The sequence below is a fragment of the Pelecanus crispus genome, chromosome 7 (genome assembly GCF_030463565.1).
Source record: "Pelecanus crispus isolate bPelCri1 chromosome 7, bPelCri1.pri, whole genome shotgun sequence".
NCBI lineage: Eukaryota > Metazoa > Chordata > Aves > Pelecaniformes > Pelecanidae > Pelecanus > Pelecanus crispus.
The window spans coordinates 32,038,279-32,059,880 of record NC_134649.1 but is presented as its reverse complement, the minus strand read 5'-3'; the positions used below and the strand labels follow the sequence as shown (position 1 = coordinate 32,059,880).

The window sequence follows — 21,602 nt, the reverse complement described above, 5'->3', positions numbered from 1 at the left end:
GAGTTCAATGTGCTTGAAGTGATATCTTTGCTATGCTTCCAAGTTGTACCTTACAGATGAATGAGGAATCACACTTGACACTATCACTGCTCTGGGAGCAATGCAGGTTTCCTTCCACCCGGAGTCGGGAGCTGTCCTGTGGCTGGCTGGACCAGATTGACTCAATCCCAGTAATTTGCGTTTACCCTGAAACAGATGTCTCCAGTGAGACGTCCCTTTTCCTCTTTGCCATTTTTCCCTTTTTATCCCTTTTCTTCTTTACCTTTTGTGGAGTGTGCCAGTGGAACTGAAGTCTGTTGGACCCACACAGCTGCTGTGGAAGATCTTGCCTGGCTATTGAAACTAGTCTTTTGGAGCACAGGAATGGCTTCTTTGATGGCCCTCTACTTGGCTAACACCAAGATAAAACACACTGTATCTCCTCTTCTTTTGTTGTGGCATCTCTCTGACTGCATTATTAGCATATTCCTGTGGCTCTGCTGGCATGAGGCTGCTCCATGACATGGTGTTGGCAGGCTGGGTTCAGTATTCATCTGCTGCTTGTCCTGTCCTGGCACTGCTCAGAGCATCAAGCTCGGAACAAGGTGGTCTTGGCGTTTAGTGGTTTTAGCGTCAAGAAGCTTCTGCTAAGCACTGTTACCGTCCCTCCTCTGGGTCACTTTTAGTACCTTCAGCTCTGCACAAAGATACTCTGCAAGCAGCTTATATGCAGATTCAAAGGTAAAAGTAATTGTTTATTGGCTAGTATATGCAAAAGATAGCTTTCCTGCAGATTAAGCGTTACTTGCAATACTGCAAAGTATACATATTTTTGTAGGACAAAGAAGGTTTGAGTTCCTGTAGCGTATTCTACTAGCAGTGCTTTCTTTAAGAACCAAGTTTGGCTTTAGGACTTACCATAAATACTTACATAATTTATTTTCAGAATCCTGTTTGTCAAGAAATTATGTGGAATTTGTTTTTTCCTACAGTCTGCAGCTGATGCTACTTTATTCAACGCAGATATTTGAGCTTTTTTTTTCTGAAAACTAGATCAATAGCTTTCAGTTAGGACCCTTTTGTTTTTCTGCTACTGTGTACTCAAAAGGGATGATTTTTTTCCATGTGACAGACCTCTTGTTGATTAAGTGGAAACCTGAAAAGGGTTATGAGGTGGCTCTTAGAAAGAATATCCTGTTTCGTTCAAGGCACTTTCAAGTAAAGATCAAAAAACATTGGTAGCTCTTCTAATCGCTCAGATTAAGAGATTGAGATGTGCAGGCCTGCCACAGAGCTCCTTTTGCAATTTAACTGGGATCTCACTATTGCTGAACCTTCTGAGTGTGATACATCTTTGGAAAGACTGTTTTTCAGTCTTTATCTAAGAGTATGCAGGTTTCTGTAATATGGCTTCAGGTTTCCCACACTGTGAATTTCCATATGTACAGGTAGTTGTAGGTGAAAGATATGTTACTTACCTAGGCGTTTTTTTGGTGTGGTGTTGGTATATACATTCCCACTCCATTTTTCTGTCCTGCTTCTGCAGAGGCCTTGTTGAATTCTAGGGTTCAGAGGAGCTAAGCAGGAAGCCTAATACTTACAGCTGAAAAAGCCATAGAAACAAAGGGAAGGACAGGCAAACATTCTTGCATATACTGCTAAGTAATTTAGCTTTTATTGCTGGCCTGCAAGTAACCTGCAGTGTGAAGGTATATATGTATAGACATTGTATGTGTATATGTATAGACAATGCATTTTGAAGAAAAAGTTATGAGCAAGTAGTGGTCTTAATATGCAGGGGGAACAGGCATAATGGGGTACTTTTCCTTTTGTTTTTCTCCAGTTTTATTGCCATGGAAGTAATCTTTGATGGATTATTTGCTGTGCAAGGTATACAGAGGGCAGAGCTGTAGGTCAGCCTACTCTTCACTTTTCAATCATTGTTAGATGGTATTGAAAAAAACAGCTGTAAAGGATTGTGTTTTTTCCTGGATTTTATGTTTCACCTTTGAAACGTGTTTAGACTTTATGGTAGGTTTAGCTGGCATGGATCACTGCAGCGTGGCTGTATTGCTTCAGGTAGCCTGCTTGGTTTACCTACTACACTACGCAGCAGAGTCCATGTAAAAGCAAAATTGGAATAGGGCTTTAAGATACAGTGACTTGTCTAGAACACACTGGAATGGATATGATTCATTCATTTTCTTCTACAGTACTTAGATTAAACCTTTGCCTTGGGCATACTGGGAATGTAAACCATGAGGTGTTCAAAATCAGTTAGATTAGGAATGTGTATGTAATTCCTGCACTGACAGTTTCTGTTTTACTAAGGCATTATATCTAATATACTGTCAGTTTCTTTAAAACAAACAAAAAGCTTTGTACCTCCATTCATGAAAATTTATCAAGTATGTGGCTTTGTCATGACACTTACCCAGAAATACACATCAATGCAACATTAAGATGCAGTCCAAATGGCTGGATTCATCCCCAGCTTCTCACACGTGTTCAGACGTAACAATGCTTTCTTCAGTTTTAATTGTGCTACGGTGTAAGCAGTAGGCTAATCCTGTACCTATCTTCCTGTGTGGTTAAAGAAAAAAAGTTTGCTTGCAGTGTCATCTGTATCACTGAAGGTATTTTTGCCTGTTCTAGGATGTCTTCATCACTTGATCTACTTTATTTTGACTATGATATATACTTGAAATTCATCAGACTTGTTTGGGATATATTTAGTGTTCTCCTTCTGATCCTGAATAGGACATTGGTGCTTCTAATATTCTGGTTTTTGGTTTTCTTACAGCAAATGATGTTATATATTAAGAAATATCCCTTTGGCTGATTCAGGTCAGCTGTCCCAGCTATGTCCCCTTCCAACTTCTTGCCTACCCCTAGCCTACTCACTGGGGGTGGCACACTGGGAAAAAGAGAAAGCCTTGATGTTATACAAGCATGTACAAGCACTGTTCAGCAATAGCCAAAATGTTGGTCTCTTACCAGTACTGTTTCAGCCACAAATCCAAAACACAGGACCAGACAGGCTGCTGTGGGGAAAGTAAACTCCATCCAAGCGAGACCCAGTACGTTGATTAATTTTTTGAAAAACAGTTAGAATTATCTGTCTTCCTTTCCCTAGGTCATCCGCTAGGTCAAGCAGTTTGAGAATATTCTTAGCTGTCAGAAAAGGAAATGGGGGGAGGCATTGTGTGCATGAAGTACAGTCTTTCTCTGTAGAGATTTGTAGGTGTTCTAGCTGTGGTCTTATGCCTTAACTTCATCAGTCCTCAAATTCTTATTAGTTACTGATCATTACTAGGCAGTTAATCTGTTCAAATTGTGGATACTCATGATTGTTGTTTCACATTAACTTACTGACAAAATTCTTGTCACTTCATAGCTACGTTTTTTTGTTTCTTAATTTTAAATCTCATCTTTTCAGCATTTTCTTGAAGTCAGTACCCTTTAAAGGCCATGTATCACTAGAAGATGAATGCCATAATGCTAAAGTATTAACAATTAGTTATTTGTAGTACAGTAACATCTAAAAACATTAGTCAATATTGAGGTCTAACCATGTGGTGCATGTTGTGATCACAATTAGCTGAAGCACCTGCCTGGATTTGATGACTATCGTGATTAAATCCTCCAAAATAACTGTTCTTTAGAATGTATGATTAGATCAATATTAATCTATTCAAGACTAATTCCAGAATAAAGGTTTAGTTCATTTTAGTGAATAATGCAGAAGCAATTTTCTAAATGTGTTTTTTAAAAAAAAGCATTGTACCTCTTCTCACCTCAATTTTACTTTGAGATACCGAATGAGTTTTTGATGATGTTCATTGTAAGCAAATAAGGAATTACATTTTGCAATTTAGTGCTTTCAGGTTCTGGTGAGCTTTTCTTTCTCCTGTATCTTGCTTGCATGGAGTTGGAGGGAACTTAGAAAAAGGTGGTTCTAAAAATACTTTACCACACTGAAAAAGGAAAGAGACAAGAAAGGAAAACTTAAGATATGGAGAGCACAATCTATAAGATTAAAGGGAAATATACCAGTTTTCAAATGTGTAAAAGAACCTACAAAACAGAAGTCAACAAAATGTTTTCCCTGTTCTCCAAAAGAAAAAATCCTGGATTCAAATAGCAGCAAGGGAAGTTCAGGTTATAAAGTGCATGTATGTTGTCTGAGCCAATGAAATAGGTTGCCCAGTGAGGATTTGCCATCTCCGCTTGACATAAATATTCTAGATTTTCAAGTACTATACCAAAATATTAGTTACATGCAGTTTTCTTGGCTGATGTTGATCAGTGGAAGAAATTTCTTCTGAAAAGATGCCTGTGTAACACCACCATTTTCAAACTGGTCTGTGTGGAGTAGCAGAAATATACTCTGTTTCCTTGGAATACTGTGCAGAAATACCTTGGAATTTAGTTTTTGCAGAAGTTGTATGGATCATTTTCCACAGGCAAGGAGTGCTGTGTCATTCAGTCCTGATGATAAATTATCGGATACTGTTAAAAACAGGCTAAACATCGCTTGGATGAGCTAGATGATTTCTCACGGGTCCTTCCATTCCTGTTTTTTACGACTCTGTAAACACATACCTTTTAAGCTTTGAAGATTCGTTTTAGGATTAAAACCAGGAAACTCAGAAATAAGGTAGTTCTTTGGAAACATGTTTCATCCCCCACCCTGCACATCTAAATCATTAATAGACACCTGCTTTATCGTTTTTTGTTCTAACTTTTACAGTTCTGTTCACAAACTTAGATAAAACGGCTTTTTTCCGTATTTACTGAGATGTTTGCCATTCTGTTTATCTTAAAATGTATGTTTATTTCTAAGGTACAGAGTCTATGAATACAAAAGTTAGCAGCATGCTGTATTTAATATTGGTAGCAATGAATCACAGGATAAATGCATTTATTTTTTTTCTGTGGCCTTAAAAATATGTGGCAACTCAAAAGCAGGTGTTGAAGACAGTTTTATGGAGTTTTAGAAATTACTCATTTGAAGGATCTGTTTTTGCATATATGTTTATATTGATATGATTGCCATGAAGTTTGATCAACTGTATTGGGTTTGTGTGGCAAGGTTTTGGTAGTGGGGGCCTACAGGGGTGGCTTCTGTGAGAAGCTGCTAGAAGCTTCCCCTATGTCTGACAGAGCCAATGCCAGCCGGCTCCAAGATGGACCCGCCACTGGCCAAGGCCGAGCCCATCAGCGACAGTGGTAGCACCTCTGTAGTAACATATTTAAGAAGGCGGGGGAGGGAAAAAAGAACCCAAAACACCAGCACACCAACTGCAGCTGGAGTGAGGGGTGAGAATATGTGAGAGGAACGACTCTGCAGACACCAGGGTCAGTGAAGAAGGAGGGGAGGAGGTGCTCCAGGCACCGGAGCAGAGATTCCCCTGCAGCCCCTGGTGCAGACCATGGGGAGGCAGCTGTGCCCCTGCAGCCCATGGAGGCCCACGGTGGAGCAGATATCCATCTGCAGCCCGGGGAGGACCCCCTGCCGGAGCAGGTGGATGTGCCCAAAGGAGGCTGTGACCCTGTGGGAAGCCCACGCTGGAGCAGGCTCCTGGCAGGAGCTGTGGACCCGCGGAGAGAGGAGCCCACCCTGGAGCAGGTTTGCTGGCAGGACTTGTGACCCCGTGGGGGACCCACGCTGGAGCAGTTCATGAAGAACTGCAGCCTGTGGGAAGGACCCACGTTGGAGAAGTTCGTGGAGGACTGTCTCCCGTGGGAGGGACCCCACGCTGGAGGAGAGGAAGAGTGTGAGGAGTCCTCCCCTGGAGAGGAAGGAGCAGCAGAGACAGCACGTGATGAACTGACCGCAACCCCCATTCCCCGTTCCCCTGCACTGCTTGGGGGGAGGAGGTAGAGAAAAATCAGGAGTGAAGTTGAGCCCAGGAAGAAGGAGGGGTGGGGGGAAGGTGTTTTAAGATTTGATTTTATTTCTCATTACCCTACTCAGTTTTGATTGGCAATAAATTAAACTGATTTTTCCGCAAGTTGAGTCTGTTTTGCCTGTGATAGTAATTGATGAGTGATTTCCCTGTCCTTATCTTGACCCACGACCTTTTTTCGTTACATTTTCTCTCCCCTGTCCACTTGAGAAGGGGAATGATAGAGCAGCTTTGGTGGGCACTTGGCATCCAGCCAGGGTCAACACACCACATCAACTAAGAAATAAATTGAATACAGCATTTTATTTCTTAATATAAGCAATAATTTAATGGGAAAATAATCTTTGTGTTACATCTTGTCTTCATGAGAAATTTGTATAATAAAGAAGATTGGTTTTAATTTTTCCATACTAAGATTTGCAAATGTCTTGAATTCATCAATTATTTTCTTTTAGATTGACTCAGATTTCCTTAAAAAAAATTCTAGACTAGCAGGCTGTCTTTAAAACAAAATCAAGGCCCTCTTCCCCACTTTTGAGCCTCTAAATGAGACTTATGTCATAATTCAGCCAAATATGAAGTCCTTTTTCTGAGAGAGACAAAATGCACAGTTACTTTGTTCTGTTCTTCTCTATTCTCTGTAGGAAATTACTGACAAGTTCTCCTAGTGCTGTTTTAAGTGCTGCAGACACTAAACTATATCTGTCCTCTGTAGGGGGAAGAAAAAAAATCAGAAGTAGGAAGTTGCTGGAAAAATAAGAGGAATTTTTATGGAAAGTGCATTTAGATTATGTGAAATTTTTGGGTTTGGGCAAGTTTGGCTGGTTGCCTGTCTGAATACTGGGCTGCAGTAGATAGAAGAGTGATAAGCAGGCAGTTGAACTCATTGCTTGTGTAGTAGCTGGGCCTGGCCAACTTTGCCCACAGATTTCTGATGTCCAGGGATGGCCAGGTGTCTTCCTCAGAACTTGCACCCTGGCACTCTTCTTTGCCCATGCGCCTATGGGGTTTTCCAGGCTCAGGTCTTAAGGTTTAGCTTTATGTTCTGGGGCTGAAGCATTAGACGCAGACATGAAGAGAGCAGTGTATTTTTAACAACAATTCAAGGTAGGTTTGTGCGTCTTATGGAGTAGAAGAGCAGATCATCTACTGTGATGACTGAAGTGTGCTCCTTTTCCATTGTTAAACTGGATGGTGTTTTCAGCACTTTTTTTCCTGATGAATTTTGTGTGGGGTGACATTACTTTCACCTGTGTAAAAAAGGAGTAATTGGGTTCTTCTGTTTAACTTGTAGCTTTCGCAGCTTTGGGTTTTACTCCTGATTTATTGTCCTGTCTGGGGCTGTTAACTGATGGGTGATACAAGAATAATGATTGGGTTTGTGAAATTAGGTCTTAAAGTCTGTTCTCTAGACTCACAGACAATGTATGACCAGACACATGCAAAGGATTTATATTTGTTTAAACAATATTAGAAATGTATGATAATGGCTTTTCCTGTCTTTAAAAGGATAGGTTTTGAAGTCTTGAGATTTTGTTAAGATAAACACTCTGAAGAGACTCATGTACCAGCATGTAAGAAAAGCGTTCAGTACAGATTCTTTGAGAGCTGAACGCATCTTTGCCACAGCGGCTAATGATTGTGAGTACAGTGACTAAGTATACTAAGCTGCTTTTATTCCTGGTGGGAATAAACAGGAGCATTCCAGGTTCTTAACTGCTTGTCATCATTGCAGAGCAAAAGAATTAAAAACAAACCAACCCACCCAAAAAACCCAAACAAACAAAAAAAAAACCAAAACCCCACAAAACAACCTTGAAAAAAATTGACCTATGTGAGGCACAGCTGGTTTTTGAGATGATCTCAGTAACTGCATAGTTTTCAGTCAGTTTGCTTCTGTGTAAAGTAAGCAATGCCACAAATTAATATAGTGTGTTTTATCTGGTTTTAGGCTGGTACAGAGGTGTTTCCATTAAGAAGCCCAATGTAAAGGTAAGTGTGAGTACTTTTTTTTTTTTTTCAATCTAGTGGGAGATTATATCTATTTTGCTGTTGCAACCCAGTAAACTTTCCGTTTTCCTTTACCTTAGGATTTTACTTCTCTAACTTGTTTCCTGTGGGAGGATTGGATTTATTTTCTAAATTGAGAGAACAATTCTCATTAGTCACCCAAAGGATCAGAAACCTTCCTACACATGTAACATATAATCTTTCCAACATTTATAAATCTCATCCTATGTGATCCTCTCCACCTTACTCCCCTAAGAAAACTATAGATGGGTGATCTTGCATTGCTTAATTTGGGATTTTTAGAGAACACATTTAATAATTTGCATTATTAGTCTAAGACAACTTTGTAAAAAATCTGATGAAAAAGGATATTGTAAGTTTGTTCTTTTTTCCGATTTTTACAGTTTAACCACTGCATTTGGTTATTTTCCAGTCATATCCCTGTTTTGTTCTTGGAGAACTTTTTTGAGTGTTCTGATACGAATTTTTTGCGAGTGCATTTTGTAAATGTATGTATCCAAACATGTAAATAGTTGCTTCTATGTAAAGCGTCACTTCATTGTCTTTTGGTTTAAATGTAGGTTCTATTTAAAAAGAAAAGAGTCAGATTCCTCATGTTTACCTGTATTATGGAATATAATATTACTTGTATTATGTTTTCATGACTATATTACTCTTTTAATGGAAGAGCCTACATTCATTGTGCCTGTGGTGGTATATCTTCTGCTTGTGTATATGGTCAGTTTTGATAGAACAGCCCTTCAAACCTTCCTTGGTTTCTTAGGTAACCAGCACAGGATCACAGAAATAAACAGCATTAATTGGAAGTGAACCAAACAAGAAACTGAAGTAGCATTTCTTCCTTTTCCAGGTTTTCATGTGGCTGAAAGCACACACATTTACTTCTTTTCCTGATGAAGCCATTCCTGTTAGACACATTTTTCTTTTCCTTCTGCAATTTCAGTCTTGTCTATGAAAAAGAAGGAATTTTTCTTAGCAGTTTCAATTATCTTTGCTTAGTATTCCTTTCAGTCCCCCCCATGAAAGTTGTTCTTCCTAAATTGTACTGGTTTAAAGCTCTAAAAGTTTAAAGCCCACGCTTGATTACTGACATTTTTGTCAGAGGCTGTCAGCTGGTTTTTATCCTGAAGGTTACCAATGCTGATCCTGTATTCCCCCCTGAAGTGCAGGCTTACTGTTCTTACACACTGACTGAGTTTGCTCTGAGGATTCAGGGCCGTGTGTTTTACAGAGATAATGAAAATCTATGAAAAGTTTGGTTTAAACTACCTTTTTCCCCATGTCTCATCACACAAGAACACAATGGCACAGGCAAGGTTAGAATCCAGAATACAGCAAAAGGCAAATAACCAGAGCTATCCCAAGTGGGTTTAAACAGCTTTTTGTTGGAAAGAGGGAAGAAAAAGGATAGTTCAGGATATACAAGTAATAGAATATTTGTTTCCTTAGTGAAAGACTGGTATGGGGTCTAGACACAAATTTGATGGTGGGCTTTTTGTTTTGGTTTTGTTTGTTGGGTTTTTTTGTTTGTTTGTTTGTTTTTTAAACCTATGTCCTTGTCATCTAATGTAATGTAGCATACCAGTAGAGGCTTGGTCTGGAAGCATACTGATGCCATGCTGCAAACTGCACGATAGCCTCTTTTCTGGCTGTCCTGGCTAGCTTACATCTCTCCAGTAAAATGTTCCTGGTAGTTATTTCTGTTATTCATTTCTTTCTGCTAACTGCAAGCTGTTCTCTGAACTCTTCCTACTTGTCATACCTTTTTCCTGCTTGCTCATCACCCGATAGTAGATTATTGGGCTCACAGAGTCTTTGCAGTAGGAAGACAATTGGCTGAACTTAAATGTTTTCTTTTAAATCAGTCTTTCGTTCCTTCCAAGGCAGCTGTGTAGGATTAGAGTGACACCTCTGCATTTGGTCCTAGGTGATTTACATAATTTTTATACCAGAGCATATTTCCCATACAACAGTGTTTCTGAACACTGCCGTAGCTTTTGGGAATGAAAAGCACTCAGCTTTAATCTTTCTATGAATTTTTTATTGAATAGACTTGCAAAACTTCCTTATTAAGAAATTGATCTTTCAAGATGAAGGTTTGATTCAGTGTGCTGGCCTGTTCTAAGATGGACTGAAATGATCAATTGTGACTAATTTGAGTGTTGACTTTTGACTGCAGTAGCTTCTTTGACACAGGTTTAGGATTTTTTTTTTTTAATAGATATATTGGCAATTATTTATTGTGGCTTAGGATATAAATGCTAAAAAACTACAAGTGTATTTTTCTAACTTACAGACTTTTCTCTTGCAGGGGATTTTTCCTGCAAACTATATTCACTTGAAAAAGGCAATCGTCAGTAACAGAGGGTGAGTATTTTTCCTTCTCTTGAAGAAGCTGCAGTGCTTCTCATCTAGAACGGAATCTAAGAAATAGTTATTAAAATTTATAGAGTGGTTTTAGTTCATTTTATCTTTTGGTGTGTACTAGGGTTTGAAAATTAAATTAATTCTGCAGAACTTTGGGTTTTTCTGTTTTTTAATATAGCAAGAATCAATTCTGTTGGTTACTTCTGTTCACTTTTGCTCATAAAATTGTAACTCTAGAGGTATCATCTGAAACACGCATTTTAAAGAACTCTATATTTTTCATTTCTGCTTGTTCCTCACTGGCAAAATTCTGTATGTTCCTGTTTGTTACGGAGGCACCGACATGTAGACAGCCCACCTCGTTTATCCATAGATTTTCACTGAGACATAGCTGACAAGGTAGCTATGTTACTGTGAAACTTTTCAAAAAGGTCCAACCCTCCACACCTCAAGCCAAAGAATGACTGAAGTACGCTCTGCTGAAAATATTTTACCTTCAGTGTCTTTATACGTAGCTTGTATGTTGCTAGAGGTAGGTTTAATTTAGTTCATGTGAATAGCAGTACTGATGACAACATGTCAGATATTTTACTGTGTGTAAGCTCTGTAACCTGCAAAGTTTCCTGTGAGGTTGACTGAGACTTCTGAAATTGGTATCTTGTGTCTTCACCACTGCTCTTACCTGCTTTTTCTAGACTAAGGCCACTGTGGGGAGATTTATAAGTGCAGCATTTTAGACAGTCACCCAAGGCAACAAATTAAATGTGGAAGATAAAACATATTAAATGACATTTAGCGAAGTACCTGTAGAAAAATATGTGACTTCTGATAGTCTTGAATTGTGTGTTTATCCTCAAAGGGACTGAGTAAAGATTGTAAGGGCAACTGTAATACTGGTGCTTCCTAACTTTGGGGTGTAATAAAATTATATATATTGAATAGAATGACTACTCCTAACATGTACTCTCTTTAGGGAGAAGACCAGTTTCCTGCAATCTGTAGTTAATTAGTACTTGATGTTAGTTCAGAATTTGTAAAGGGCAACCAGTTCAGGATATTTAGATACTTACTAGGAAATCTGATGCACTGTATTTTAAAATAAAGTATCAAAGACTGGTATACCAATTGATAAAACAGAACATAGTACAATTCTGAACCAGAGGCCATAGTTGTTTCATGTTTTGGTAAAAGAAATTCTGCCCTTGTATTTAAGAATATATTCAAAGTGCTAGTATAAACACTTGTGAAATAATAGAGCATGGTATATAATGTTCTTATGAGTCATAGACCAAATGTAATGTCATTAATATGTAGGAATCATGGAGGAAGTGCAGGGTTAGAGGAATGCAAAGCATTGTATTTACATGGTTAAATGTAGTCCTAATGTGCATTCTCTTTAAATCTAGCCATACTGTTGGAGGCTGATCTTCCGAAATGTTTTATTTTTCACTGATGCCAAAGTTTGTAAATCCATTTCCAAAAATAATCTCTAGAAACCCAAAACCCCAACCAAAACCACTAAAACCCAAAACCAAAAACATTGTAGGAGTAGAATAGAGCACAATCTCAGATGCCAAGTGTCTGTCACTGTTTCACTTTCTCACAACAAATTGTGGGAATGATAAGGTCATTGACATAATTAAAAAAAAAAAAAAAATTGTGATCTGTCTTAGTCTCCTGGTATGTATACATGTGAATCGGTGCTTTCCAGTCCCAGCTTTAGTGGGTTGAATGCATACCTAATATGACCATGCCAGGTTTTTAAGATAGTGATGTTTCTAACATGTATATTTTGGACCTTAATATAAGATTTACTTATGCCATTGATACGAATATGAGTTTTTGGTAGCTTGGAAATGAAGAATTGAAGCTTTTGTTTGGTAAGTTTTCCACCCCAATACATAGACACATCCAGTGACTTAACTTCATCATCCTCTCCCCCATTGCTTGTTACTTTTGGCTTCAGCTAATGTGGCACAATTATTAATAGTAAGAATTTTCAAAGGGGAAATATTGCCCTGAAAGTGTGTGGGGTTTTTTTAATGATTGACTGTGGTATCTTTTTTAAAAAAAACAAAACAGAAACGAAACCAAAACAAAGACCCCGAAACTTTTTTGGAATTAATTACATCTCATTGTTCATGTATTTACTTGTTAGCACTCTGCACAAAGGACAGAAGAAGTAGCGTGAACGTGTTATGGAATGGGGAGTTTGTTGCTTCCCTTCAGGAGAATTTCAAAATAGCTGTGCACACAGTTGTACTGCTGAAAAAGAAGGGATCAGTGTCCTTCATGGTTGTTGGATGTGCTACAGAGGCTGTCTCTCACTTGACACTACTTGGCCCAAATCACCTTTTGAGACAGTGTTTTTCAGTACTGCTACTTTAGGACCTATGGAAAATTATTCCAACAGGATGTTTTTCAGAAACATGCTGGTTTGGGGTTTGGTGTTTGGTTGTTTTTTTTTTTTTTCTTTTTAAAATTCTCCTCCTTTTTAAAAAATTCCTGAAAGAACAGAAGCCTGAAATAGACCTTATTTTTACAATCTGGTGCTTGTTTCAGTAATAGCATTCAACATAAAGGGCAAATCAAGGCACTACTGGCTCAGATAATATAATGGTATTACAATACATACATTACTTAGCACGTTCTTGCATTTCAGTGTGATGAAAGAGAGAGCTATGCTTGCCTGACATGGACCTGTTGGAGAGGGTCCAGAGGAGGGCCACAAAAATTATCAGAGGGCTGGAGCACCTCTCCTATGAGGCCAGGCTGAGAGAGTTGGGGTTGTTCAGCCTGGAGAAGAGAAGGCTGCGGGGAGACCTTATTGCAGTCTTTCAGTACTTAAATGGGACTTATGAGAAAGATGGGGACAAACTTTTTAGTAGGGCCTGTTGCGATAGGACAAGGGGTAATGGTTTTAAACTAAAAGAAGGTGGATTTAGACTGGATATAAGGAAGAAATTTTTTATGTTGAGGGCGGTGAAATGTGGGAACAGGTTGTCCAGAGAGGCTGTAGAAGCCCCATCCCTGGAAACATTCAAGGTCAGGTTGGACGGGGCTCTGAGCAACCTGATCTAGTTGAAGATGTCCCTGCTCACTGCAGGGGGGTTGGACTAGATGACCTTTAAAGGTCCCTTCCAACCTAAACTATTCTGTGATTCTCCTTTAATGGGTACAGAGGACATTGACCACAAAGGGATAATTCCTATTCTTTTGATTAGAGGATAGCTCACTCAGGTTTCATGTCCAATATTGAAAAAGTCTTCTGGATAGGAACAGTTAATAGATGGTAGACCTTTTGGGTAGTTAATGATATTGGCTAACATATTAATTGGAGGGAAAAGAGGGTTGGACTGGCTTAGAGAGAAGGGACACAAAGTGCGAAGGACCCCACTTTACAGGCAAGTTAATTTAACATGTTATAATCATGAAAAGTGTTTTCATTGACTTGATTAGAATGAAATTATGTATTTTGAACAGGTAACTAGGAAACATAAGCTGATTCTTGTGGAACGTAATGGAGGAACAGTTGATATGACTCTGGAGTTGCTTCAGTGTTACAACAGAGAAAATGTTGCTCTTAAGATATTTTCCTTTATGTTGAACAAATTCGAACAAATTCATATTCTAGCATTGTACAAATTACTGTGCTGACACTTATTTCTTTCTCTACCTTTTCCAGGGTACCTTTCCTAATTCTTTTCCCCTCTTCTTGTATAGGCAATATGAAACAGTTGTTCCGCTTGAAGATTCTGTTGTGACTGAAGTCACAGCAACACTGCAGGAATGGGCTGTGCTCTGGAAACAGCTGTATGTGGTAAGAACAGTACTCTTCCCATTGTACTGTATTTCTCAAATATCTTGGGAGATACATTGCCTGCATTTCAGTCCATTAAGCAAAAATCATAATCAATAAAAGAATTGTTAGATTCATTTCACCTACTGGGGGGTTTGCTAAGTGCAGAATCACTGATCATATGAGGTTCACGTGGACTATGTTGAAAATTTCAGCAGTTTTGAAATTTTGCCTTCAGAGCTGAAAGCTTCATTGTTTAAAAACCCAAATTTTAAGTGTTCTTAAATACGTAAGAAATAGTATGTGTTTAATAACAGAAAATGGAAGATTAATGTAAGTCCCATCAAAGACTTCAGAATTGAGCATTTGTTTTAGCATCTAGAGTTTGAAGAGGAAGAACTCAAACAGAAGTCTTTTCATATGATTGTTCCTTCCTCTGTTAAAAATAAAAACTCAAGATAAGTGTTTTGAGTTTTATACTCGTCTATTTTATATAATTTTCAGTTGCTGCCACATAATGCCGCTACCTCTGCTTTCATTTTTGTTCTCTTTTTTAGTGGACAAATCCCATGGAACAGCAAATAAAAAACTGGCACATTTGAAAGTATTTTTTTCCTGTTTTTTCTTTTTCTTTTAGCTTTTTAGCTTAGTAATTACAAGCCATAACTGTAGGATTAAGATCAAGAACTGTAGGTGGTACAAGCATGAATTTCTTTTCTTTCCGTACTTCAGAGAAATACCTCTACATAGAGCTGCAGCAGCTTTGTTTCCCAGTGACGTGACAGTAGTTAGATATCTAGGAAATAAGACTGGAAAAGATCCGATTAAATGAGTCTAACATATCTCTAGCATCACCAGCCATGTTCTGTACTCCTTTCAAAAAGCAATCAAGTCTATTATGAAATCAGTTTTACTTTTGTTGCTCCTACTTCTTCTGTGGGGATCATATGTCTCTGAAGAAATTTTCTTGGAAAGTAGCATCCAATCTAATTGGGGGGAGGGGACATGGCACATGGTGTATACGCTTTTTTTCTTTATACCACTTTTACACCTAGTAGTCCTAGCAATCTTTTTTGTTCTCTTCCTGTAAAATTTTCTCTCTCCCCAGTGTCAGATAGAGAAGGCAACAGTAATACTGACAATGGTATTGAATTGGAGAAATGGGAATAATTTTACCTACAAATGAGTTACACTTCCTTTCTACTAAACCATTTCTTTCTTATTGTTAAAACTAGTTCCTTGAGGGAGAGAAAGCTCTAGCTATAAACTTTCACTTAGTGATTTTCGTTCCAGGACTGCTTTCTATTCTAGCTCATTATACTTATTATAACATTGCACACAACATTATTGTATTGGCAGAGTTTGAGTAGAAAATAAATTGTTTTGTGGTGGGTTTCTCCAGAAATTATTAAAAACCACCACCAACAACAACAAAACCCAACCCCAAAACCAACAATGAACCAAACCAACCCAACCAAAAAAAACCCAAAACCCCAAACCAAGCCCAATTATTTTCTAATATAGAAATAATCAGAGAATTGTTTAGGTTGGAAGGAACGTCTTGAGATCATCTAGTACAACTGCCTTCTCAAGTAGGGTTGGGTAGAGTAGCTTGTCCAGCACTGCATCAACTCAGGTGTTGCGTTTCTTGTGAATGGAGACTCCACAACTTCCCTGCACAAAGCTGTCGGTGTTTGACCACCTTCAGTCTTATGTTCACAACTGCTGATGTAGTACTGTAGCTCTTCTGACATGAAAGAACAATCTACACTATTTTTAGGTGGGTAGCAGAAATTTGTCCCATTTCCAAAGTATAAATCTGAAGCCTGAGGAAGTGTACATAGGTGCACAAATGGATGTGGCAGAGCTGCGATTTGGATTTTATAATTGGTATTTAGGCTAGAAGCTATGCTGTAAGGTCATATCTTAAAATTGAGAGACTAAATCGAAATATTTGCTTGTTGTTGGAACGGCACCAGCAGAATTTTTTTTTATTATTCCCAAACTGTAATATGAATCATCTAAGAAATCTAATTAATGTTATTTATCATGCTACTGTGCCTAGTCAGCTTTGTAGAAAAGCTCTTACTGTAGTGAAAGTTCAAATCCTAGTTGTTACTGCAGATGTTTTCAGTAGGTCAGTACCTACAAATGGTTACAGTAGGCACTTCATTGTTTAGTAGTATTGCACTGTAAGACAACTGCCAAACAAAATGTACAGCATCTCTTAATATCTCTGAACAGGCTGAAATGTTCATCTCATGGTTTTTGGCAAACTTCTTATTTGGATTATGGTTTGAAAGACCAAGTTTGTTTCAATTAAAAATCTCAAGGAATTGCTGTAGTAATGTCATTGAGATACACTGTAAGGTTTGTATTTGCCTTTCAGTTAAACAATAGGAACTGGAATGCAATACCCAGGAAGCCTGAAGCAATTAAAACACTGAAGAGGGATGCTATGTTGTTCCAAGATAAAACAGCTCAGCTGAAAAAAAAATGGAGGGAGGAGGAGAACAGTGAGAAATGGAAGGGCGAAGTGAAGCACAACTTTGAGAGACGGTTGTAGAAAATTAGTTCCTGTAAAATATTGGCAAACTTCCTCAGTTCCTTCTGACCACAGAGAATCCATGCTATTACTAGGAAGAAACTGTGTACGGGGAAGCTTGAATAGGTTTGAGTTATAAGAGTTGAGCAGTAACTTTAGTTTGTAGATCTGAGAAATATATATTGGAAAGATTAGCCTGGGTTCACTGTAGTAACGCAGGACTGTGATACTCTCATAATTATTGCTGTCAAGGTGAAAGCCAAGTGATAGTCTTAGTAGAACTGGAAGCTGAGACTGTGGAGAAAAAGGCTTTTGTGTGCAATGAGTTCTTAAAGGAAGGGCTGTGCCTAAAATGAATTTGAAATAGAAAGATGTATGGTGTTTTCTTTGCTTTACTGTAATATCATGTTATGCTCTGACTAGTTGGGTTCTGATATAACCCTTTAAATGCTAACAAAACAATAAGAATTTTGAAAATGCGGGAGGTTTTCTCAAATTGGAAAGGGAAGGGGATACAAATAATATTGGTATGGAAGCTATCAGAAAATTTATTCAGGGTTTTTTTTATTTATATTGGGTAGTTTTTGTAGTAGTAATGATAATCTAGTTAAAGAAATCTATCTAAAAATCACCTTTATTTGTTGCTGAGTAATCAGTAATAGGATTTAAATATTTAATATTTTTAAAGGAGTAAAGATGATATCACTTTTATGGTTCTGGGATACAAAAGAGCACATTTTTCCCCCTATTTGAATGTGTTGTTTGTGTGCAGATAGATAGTGTCATGACACTGGAAAATAAAAAGCCAGTTCTTTGCTTTCCAATCTGCCTGTATCCAGGCTTCTAAGATGAGCACAGAAACAGTAAGATTTGGTAACTCCTTCTGTCAAAAAAGGTCACTGTCTATTTAACCTGCTTGGTTTGGATTTTCCTGATTTTTCACTGCCATTGTACAAAGTCTTTGGGAGGGAGTTTGCAGGAACTGAGTGTTTAAAATCTGTACTATGTAGACACTGTATACTGATTCGCTCATAATGTGGGTAGAGTTTCTGATCACGGTAGCTGACCAGATGTGTGTGTACACATGTGCATGAGTGTATATATACACATACACACACATATGTACGTATATTGTCATTAAGTGTATGGACCCTGTATCTTGTACTATTGTTTTGTCTAGCTCAAATAATTCATATTGTTATTTAGATTAATTTGGACAAGATATGTGTTTTGTTTTGTGGGAAGCCTAAGAAATTTAAAAGAAGGTTCTACTTATCCTTTCTCAGTATTACAAAGACTTAAAAACAAAAGATGCCAGTGATTCCTTTCCCCAATATTATACTTAATATGGAGTGGAAGAGGAAAGAAAAATAAGATGATTATTGGTACCACTATGGGAAGCTGAGCTTGTTCTTGTGAATACTCCAAAGGGGCGAGGAAGAGAGAGCAGAAAAGCAAGAACAAACCTTGGAGAGACTTCTGTAGGCACAGAGGTGGATGAAGATGCAAAATTGCATTGTTATGGTGAAATGCATGTGTGTGGCTTTCATGTAGCTGCCCAGACCAGTGTCTGACTTCCACTGAGACAGAAAAATAATACAAAAAAGGTAGATAACTTTCTCTCTTACCTTGTATGTGTTGCTAAGATTTGTTATTTTTATACTACTTCTAAATAAAGGATCTGCAAGTTCTCTGTGAGCTTTAGTTAATTAGGTCATACAGGACTCCTGTGAGTTGTTAAGTCAGCTAAAGAGATCACTGAAACTCACAGCTGGATCATAGTAGCTATTTTAATAGTAAAAAAAAATTCCTCAGAGTTTAAGATGTGATGCGAGGACTGTTTCTGTTGAAATAGCAGATGACTGTAGAGAGACCAAACGTAATTGCCCAATTTAGAATTTGGTCAGATCAATAACGGCAATTTGCTACTTTTACGCAGAAGGGGAGCGGGCGGAAGAGTGTGGAGTGACTTCTCATTTAGTTTTAGGAGTAAGACCTAATGGCATTGGGAATAAATGGAATTTTTGCCAGCTAAGTCTGAAACAAATCTCCTATTGGCTCCTTTTAAATTTTCTGAGGAGCCCATCAAGTAAAAGAGAGTGGATAAAAGGACTTGGTGCAATTAAAGCTATCTGATTTGGGTGGTTTAGGGTGTCCCTAAAATTGAAGCATTAGTTCAAAATGCATCTTAAAAAAAATGCCATTCGTCGAATCACGAATGTAGTTCAGTCTTGTTTTGGAGTATTTTATGAGACATTTTTACTTAGTGAGGTGCCTTTTGATTCATACTTGATAAAACATGGAACTGCTGATGCATTTTCTAAACTAGTACACAGAAAAAAGGTATAGTGTGATCTAAAGCAGACATGCTGCACCTGAGCTCTACTTCAGAAGGTCTCCCATGAAGGAGTAGGATGGAAAGTCAAGGCTGAGCGTGTCATACACATGGAGTTCTGTGCAAGCAGACTCCTGGAAAGATGAAGTATTTGTAATGACACATATGTACAGAGATGGTGTTGTGCACATATGTGGGTCCTCTTCCTTTTTCTGAGTCACTTCCAAGATTACCTGCAAATAGGAAAATCCTTTAGGGTGATTGTTCAGGCACTGTGAAAGAGACATCTAAAAAGAATCTTAAGAGTTTGGCCCCAGTTGACACTAACAGAGAGACTCAAAGTTATCACTATATTATCCCTAGTCCTATATTCTAATGTTGGCAGTATTATGGATATTTTTATATCTTTCTGTGGTTGGAATGAAGGATGGGATCTTCATGGAGTGGCCGGAAGCTCAGATAGGAGTTTGAGGCAGCTGATAGTCTTTTTAAGCGCTGCACAGAATATAAGGGAAACTAAGAGTAAATATTTCCACTTTCAGTAGCATGTAGTTCTTCAGTTTCTCAAAAGGAACAGTGCACTAGGAAAACGTCTGATTTCTTAGCAACCTAATCAGAGGCTTTTAGCAGATTTGTCATTTGATTACTAGAAAATACTTGAACATTTTTCTTGATTGGGTTGTGAAGGTGCAGAGTGATTTGGAGAATGCAGAATGATGAAAACTTCAGCATTGTATGTGTAAGGTGTATATTTTTATAATTTGGTATGTTCAGTCAGGGAAGGGGAAGCTGGAGCTAAATCACACAATCATAGAATAGCCCAGGTTGGAAGGGGCCTCGAAAAATCATCCGGTCCAACCTTCCTTGGGAAAGGGAGCCTAGATGAGATTATCTAGCACCATGTCTAATTGCATCTTGAAAACGTCCAGTGATGGGGACTCGGCCATGTCCCTGGGGAGGTTGTTCCAGTGAATGATTGTTCTTACTGTAAGAAATTTCTTTCTCATGTTGAGATGAAACCTCTCCTGGTGCAATTTATACCCGTTGCCCCTTGTTGTCTCTGTGTGGCTCCTTGTGAACAGAGCACCTCCATCCTCTTTGTAGCTGCCCTTTAAGTACTAGAATACTGTGACGAGGTCCCCTTGAACCTTCTTCTCCAGGGAGAAAAGACGGAACTCCTTTTGCCTTTCGTCATAAGGCAGGTTCTCCAGCCCTTTGATCATCTTTGTGGCCCTCCTTTGGAGCTCTCCAGTCTTTCCGCATCTTTCTTGAATTGTGGGGATCAGAATAAGGACTGCAATATGGAAGTGTCACAGTGTGATTTATGTCTACTCATTACCTTAGGCAGTTAGAAGTTTTTGTACCTAAAATCGTAGGCTTTTATGCTGCTTAGATATGTTGTCTTTGGAAAGTTGAGTAAAAGTCCTTCTCATGCTTTGTTAAATTGAGACTTGCATTTACATAAATTTATTAGCTATGGTTTCTTGGAGGTCTTTAGTGGGTGTCATGACCTCTACATTTCTTCTTTGGTGAAACAGTCCTAATGTAGAATCTACACTTAATATTTATTAGGTCACTGCCTTAAAATGCAATCCATTTCAGTACATCTTCCCCCTTAGCACTAACTTGCTGACGTTCAGTTAAGTGCCTCTTATTTTAAGATTAAAAAGGATTCCCATAATTATTACTTTTCCCTTCCCTATTTTTAAGAGATTTAATGCAATTGGTCTCATAAAGATTTGTGGAAGTCAGTGAGCTTTATGGAATTAGAAGTCGGCATCAATTTTTAGGAGAGTAAAATCAGATTAGTTTGTAAGCAAATCTGATATCGTAAAATTTGAAAAATTATGATAATGGGTTTGAAAGTTACTTTCCTTTGAAGACTGCAGAACTTACAGCTAGTTTATTGGATTTAAAGAACAGTATAACAAGTAACAATATATGCAGTACACTTCACTTTTCGTTTACTTCCACATACAGATTCATGATATCCTTTAAGATTATTAAGATCAACTAGACAGTTCTTACGTATTTTCAAACAAACAAAAGGTTGACTAGAACACAAAAACTACAAAGTATTAATCAGACTGTATGCAAGGAATTTATGTTTTGAGTTACCATGGAGATGGATAGATCTCAATAGATTTTAAAAATAAAGACAGAATTAAATGTAAGTCACCTTCTGGTGTCCTTGGCAAGTCCTACTGTGACAAACTATGTGCACGGTGGTTTTATAATTTCTTGCTTTGTAGGAGAATGTTACTTGGTTATTGATATGGGAGTTCATAATATGCTCTTTTACTTTGGTAAACAGAAGAGAATAGCTGCCTTCCTGATACTGAAATTCATAGCAAATTGTGGGGGGATTTGGAGGGAGTTTTTTTGAGATCAGTTTTAGGGTTTTAAAGTATTAACTAGTTTGTAGTTAACAAAGAGCTCTTTCCTTCTAGAACAATATCCAGTCTACCGCATGCCAAAACCTGTGTTACAGTATGCGTGGAAAGTACATGTGCAATATTAAAACATGGGAATTTGATTTTATTGAATGTTAGTTTAACACTAGCTTTGAACAGACAACCAAGAAGGAGACAGAACAGAATTTACTCCGGGGAAACCAGTGGTTGACCTGCAGAT

At 38.1% G+C, this 21,602-nt stretch overlaps 1 protein-coding gene across 1 annotated transcript in view; it reads left to right on the top strand.

Moving 5' to 3' along the window:
- DOCK3 (dedicator of cytokinesis 3) overlaps nt 1-21,602 on the top strand; it is a 205,192-nt gene that overhangs the window by 4,387 nt on the left and 179,203 nt on the right. Inside the window, exons 3-5 of the mRNA XM_075714594.1 lie at nt 7,843-7,883; nt 10,234-10,289; nt 14,013-14,109. Of these exons, the coding sequence (XP_075570709.1) occupies nt 7,843-7,883; nt 10,234-10,289; nt 14,013-14,109 (194 nt within the window). The remainder of the gene's footprint in view (nt 1-7,842; nt 7,884-10,233; nt 10,290-14,012; nt 14,110-21,602) is intronic.